The sequence below is a fragment of the Etheostoma cragini genome, chromosome 1 (genome assembly GCF_013103735.1).
Source record: "Etheostoma cragini isolate CJK2018 chromosome 1, CSU_Ecrag_1.0, whole genome shotgun sequence".
NCBI lineage: Eukaryota > Metazoa > Chordata > Actinopteri > Perciformes > Percidae > Etheostoma > Etheostoma cragini.
Window position 1 is genome coordinate 34,267,012 of NC_048407.1, and position 4,929 is coordinate 34,271,940.

The window sequence follows — 4,929 nt, forward strand, 5'->3', positions numbered from 1 at the left end:
GGTGAGTGTATATATATATATATATATATCTAGAGAGAGAGAGAGAGAGAGAGAGAGAGAGAGGGAGAGTGAGAGAGCCACTGTACCTTCTGTCGGTCGGTGTGCAGATCAGCAGCCGGGGTGAACAGAGCCAAGATGGCCGCCAGGAAACCCTGATCGATCTTCACCGCCATCTCCTGAACCAGAGCCATGAAGTACCTGAAGTACACACCAACATCAACAGACACACAGTCACTGCCATCTCCTGAACCCATGAAGTACCTGAAGTACACACCAACAACAACAACAGACACAGGTCGGATTTGAACCATGGACCTCTGCATCGAGGTATAAACCTCAGAGTACATTTGCGGCGGCTCTACCGCTGGACCCAACCCGGCCAAGGACCTTCTTTCTAAAGACCAGAGCCTTGGATTTCTTCTCTTGATGACCTACCAACGACCTTCAGCAGCTCCTACATCATTGGTTGCTTGTCACTCACTTGAACTGCATGACGCTGCTGTGGCGGTTGAAACGGGTGATGACGGACACATCAATGAACGGCTTCGGCTCTGTGGAGACAACAAGCTCAGAGTTAGACCCCCCCCACAACTTTCCTGGCTTAAGGTTAAAGCCCCCCAAAACTATCCTGGGTTAAGGTTAGAGGTGAGAGGGTTAGATCAGAGAGGATCAACCTGAGTCCAGGTGAGGGGGTTAGATCAGAGAGGGGGTCTACCTGAGTCCAGTGAGAGGGTTAGATCAGAGAGAGGGTCTACCTGAGTCCAGGTGAGGGGGTTAGATCAGAGAGAGGGTCTACCTGAGTCCAGGTGAAGGGGTTAGATCAGAGAGAGGGTCTACCTGAGTCCAGGTGAAGGGGTTAGATCAGAGAGAGGGTCTACCTGAGTCAAGGGCGATGGATTTCGGTGGAGGAACTGGATGGAAAACGATCGGGAAGATCGCTCCGGGCAACTGGTTATCAACCTGGTACACACAGAGAAAAGGATGAGAGAGAGAGAGATGGAGAGAGAGAGAGAGTGTATGTGTGTCTGTTTGTGCGTGCATGCATGTGTGAGTGTGTATGTGCGTGTGTGCGTGCGTGTACCTGCAGCCAGTGTAGCTGGGCTCTCAGACAGCGTTGGTGCGGTGACTGCTTGAACTCCACCTGTATCCCAGACAGGAAGTTCCTCCTCACCGGACAGGAAATGGGTCGACGCATCATCATGATGGCGTCGCTCAGGTTCACCTGACAACCGATGACATCAGAGATGACTCACACCTGATGACATCACAACTCATACAATACAAATGTAAGTTGAACATTGAGTATATTTTAGAATCTATATAAATATATAAATATATAATGTGTCTGTGTGTGTGTGTGTCTGTGTGTGTGTGTGTGTGTGTGTGTGTGTCGCTGTGTTTGTGTGTGTGTGTGTGTGTGTGTGTGTGTGTGTGTGTGTGTGTGTGTCTAACCTCCAGGTTACTCTCCAGTGTGACCCAGCCTCTCTTCTGACTCTGGAAGGTTTTCTCTAGCAGGTCGATGTTCTTCTGACTGAAAGACTTCCATCTGTTCCTAGGCTTCATCTCCCACACTACCCCAGAACTACACACACACACACACACACACACACACACACACTCAATTAAATATATTCACTCATGAAGTGACACAGTAGCACAGACACCTGGGGAGTGTCTACCTGGGGATGCCGATGTAAGCGATCTCCTGGCGTGTGGCGTTGTTGACCAGGGACAGGCCCAGGTGCTGCAGAGACACCTTGACTTCCTGTTGGAACTGCTCTAGCTCCTCGGCCTGCCGGGCCTTCGTCACCACGGCAACGTCCTCCGTGAACAACAACACCCGCTGGCGTCCGTCGAGGAAGGACACCCAGTGGACCTGGGACAGGCTGTCGTACGAGAACTGACCCACCTCGTCCTGAAAAGACACAGAGACACTGTCAGGGGACGGACTGATCCAGTAGGGTTTTCTCTGGACCCCTACCAGATCTAACCAGTGACGACATGTACAGCCGCATGTCGTCATGTCGCTGCTGGCTATCAAGGTGTTGTCCAGATGATTGATTGTCCTACGTTATTGAGATTCAAGATGGCGCTGCTGTGTGTGTCTCGCCGTTTACCTCTGCTGGGATTGTCGTTGGTTTGCCTGTTTTTACTGTTTGTCACTCGAAACGTGTCACTGCTGCAGGTGTAAGACCGCTTGACTCTTCTAAGTATATGTAAGTCTGCGGAGAAAGTTCCGATCTACGGCTCTGACGGTCAGTTAGGTACGCCGCCGCCCCCCTTCCTGGCGTCCATTCCGGCCTACCTACGGAGTCAGGCCTGTCTGCCGCTCCGCAACAATCACCGCAGGAGACGCGGCAAGACAGGAGGAGTACGTGTCAGGCTCAGGGCATACCTGGCATCATCCTCCACCTGCGATCTGGGCCCTCCATGCGTCCGATATCCCTTGGAGTTCATCGGCTGCAATCTGCGGCATTCACAGGGATACAGTTACCGGTGGCTCCGGCAGACTTTATTGGACTCCGGGTGCCCGTCTCCCCGCTGCTGGAACAGGAATCTCCGCCAGCCAGCTCAGTTGTGCTTCCCAACAGACTGAAAGGTGCCCAATACGCATGGCACTGATCAATACTAGATCTCTCACAAGAAAGACTTTTATATCGAATGACTTTTTTTGTTGTTTGTTTGTTGTTGACGGAAACCTGGCTGAAACCAGGTGATGACAGCGCCTTCTCAGAGCTCCTCCCACCCAGCTGTTCTTTCCTCAACTCTCCCAGAGTGTCAGGTCGAGGTGGTGGGCTGGCCACTCTCTTCAGAGACAAGTTGAGATGCAGGTTATTACCTTCACTTAGTTTTAATAGTTTTGAACTGGATTGGACCTTTTTTTACCAAGCTGCTTGGACATGTCCCCGTAGCACTTTCCAGCCTTGTGGAGGTGGACAATTTAGTCTCTAGTGTCTTTGGACAGCTCTTTGGTCTTGGCCATGTCAGTAGTTGGATTCTTACTGATTGTATGGGGGGGACAGGTGTCTTTATGCAGCTAACGACCTCAAACAGGTGCATCTAATTTAGGATAATAAATGGAGTGGGGGGGGGACATGTTGAAGACAGACTAACAGGTCTTTGAAGGACAGAATTCTAGCTGATAGACAGGTGTTCAAATACTTATTTGCAGCTGTATCATACAAAACAATAGTTAAAAATCATACATTGTGATTTCTGGATGTACGGACTTATCCACTAGGGTGAGGGGACGGACTGATCCACTAGGGTGAAGGGACGGACTGATCCACTAGGATGAGGGGACGGACTTATCCACTAGGGTAAGGTGACGGACTGATCCACTAGTGTAAAGGTGACGGACTGATCCACTAGGGTAAAGGGGACAGACTGATCCATTAGGATTAACCCCATAGAGGCAGACCATCAGCAGGTCCAGCTCTAATGTAAACCCCATAGAGTCAGACCCCCCCATAGAGTCAGACCTTTAGCAGGTCCAGTTCTCCAGAGTGGTCCCTGCAGGTCCAGCTGAGGGTCCGGACCCCGGCCGGGTCGTCCCACGCAAACCGCCGAGCCTCACCGGGCTTCAGCTGGTGATCCACCGCCGAGCCGCTGATAGAGACAGAAAGACAGGCAGAAGGACAGACAGGCAGAGGTACAGACAGGAAGACAGACGGACAGAGGGACATACAGAAAAACAGACAGACAGACAGGTTAGGTTCTGACACGACGCCTCTTACATGTCTTTTCCACCAAGGCTAACAAGGTGCTGGTTCTGGTGCTGGTGCCAGTTCGGTGCTGGTTCTACTCGCCAGTTATCTAAGAACCAGCTGGATCTTCCCCAGCCTGAGAGCCAGAGTAGGGTTACATCACAACGTGACTGCAAGTACCTCCGTTGTCATAGCAACGCGTTATGACAATCAACAATAATGGAGGACTACACAATACTTCTGCTCCTGGCTTCACAAATTCACCCTGGAATTCAGACGGCCTTGACAGGTCTCCGTGACCGCTATAGACCGAGGACACATAATAATAATAATAATAATACATTTTATTTAACAGCGCCTTTCTGAACACTCAATGTCGCTTTACATACAATAAAAGACACATACAGGGAACAGAAAAGTGTAAGCAGTTATAACAAAACAAAAAGTGAATAAAACAAAACAGAAAACAAAACAAACAAAAACAAAATAAAACTAAAACAGGAGCAGTGTATTTACAGATAAGCGAGCTGGACCAGATGGGTTTTTAGTCTAGTTTTGAACAGGGGGAGAGAGTGAATATTGCGTAGGTCAGATGGGAGTGAGGTCCAGAGCTGGGGAGCAGAGCGCTGAAGGCTCTGGTCCCCATTGTGACAAGTCGAGCATGGGGGATAGTGAGGTGGATGGAGGAGGAAGATCTGAGGGAGCGGGAGGGGACGGCAATGTGAAGGAGTTCAGACAGATAAGGAGGAGCAAGGTTATGGATGGCTTTGAAAGTATGGAGAAGGATTTTAAATTGTATTCTGAATTGAACTGGAAGCCAATGGAGCTGCTGAAGAACCGGGGTTATATGATGAAAAGAGGGGGTTCTGGTGATGACACCAGCTGCTGAGTTCTGAAGAAGTTGAAGTTTATGGAGGGATTTTTGAGGAAGGCCAAAAAGGAGGGCGTTACAGTAGTCAAGGCGGGAGGTGACGAGGCTGTGGATAAGGATGGAGGCAGTGTGAGTGGTAAGGGAGGGACGGAGGCGGTTAATGTTGAGTAGGTGGAAGTAAGCAGACCGGCAGATATTATTTATGTGTGACTGAAAGGATAGGGAGGAGTCAAGGATGACGCCCAGACTCTTGACCTGAGGGGATGGGGAGAACAAGGAGTTGTCGATAGGAAGAGAGAAACTATTGATTTTGGATAGGGTGGATTTGGTGGCTACGAGGAGGAGTTCGGT

General features: G+C 50.1%; 1 protein-coding gene across 1 annotated transcript in view; it reads right to left on the bottom strand.

Moving 5' to 3' along the window:
* Positions 1-4,929, bottom strand: part of LOC117956400 (vacuolar protein sorting-associated protein 13C-like) — a 61,646-nt gene that overhangs the window by 9,018 nt on the left and 47,699 nt on the right. The window contains exons 55-61 of the mRNA XM_034891476.1: positions 3,483-3,609; positions 1,680-1,915; positions 1,453-1,582; positions 1,082-1,222; positions 879-960; positions 482-551; positions 87-198 (exon numbers count right to left, since the gene is read on the bottom strand). Coding sequence (XP_034747367.1) covers positions 87-198; positions 482-551; positions 879-960; positions 1,082-1,222; positions 1,453-1,582; positions 1,680-1,915; positions 3,483-3,609 — 898 coding nt within the window. The remainder of the gene's footprint in view (positions 1-86; positions 199-481; positions 552-878; positions 961-1,081; positions 1,223-1,452; positions 1,583-1,679; positions 1,916-3,482; positions 3,610-4,929) is intronic.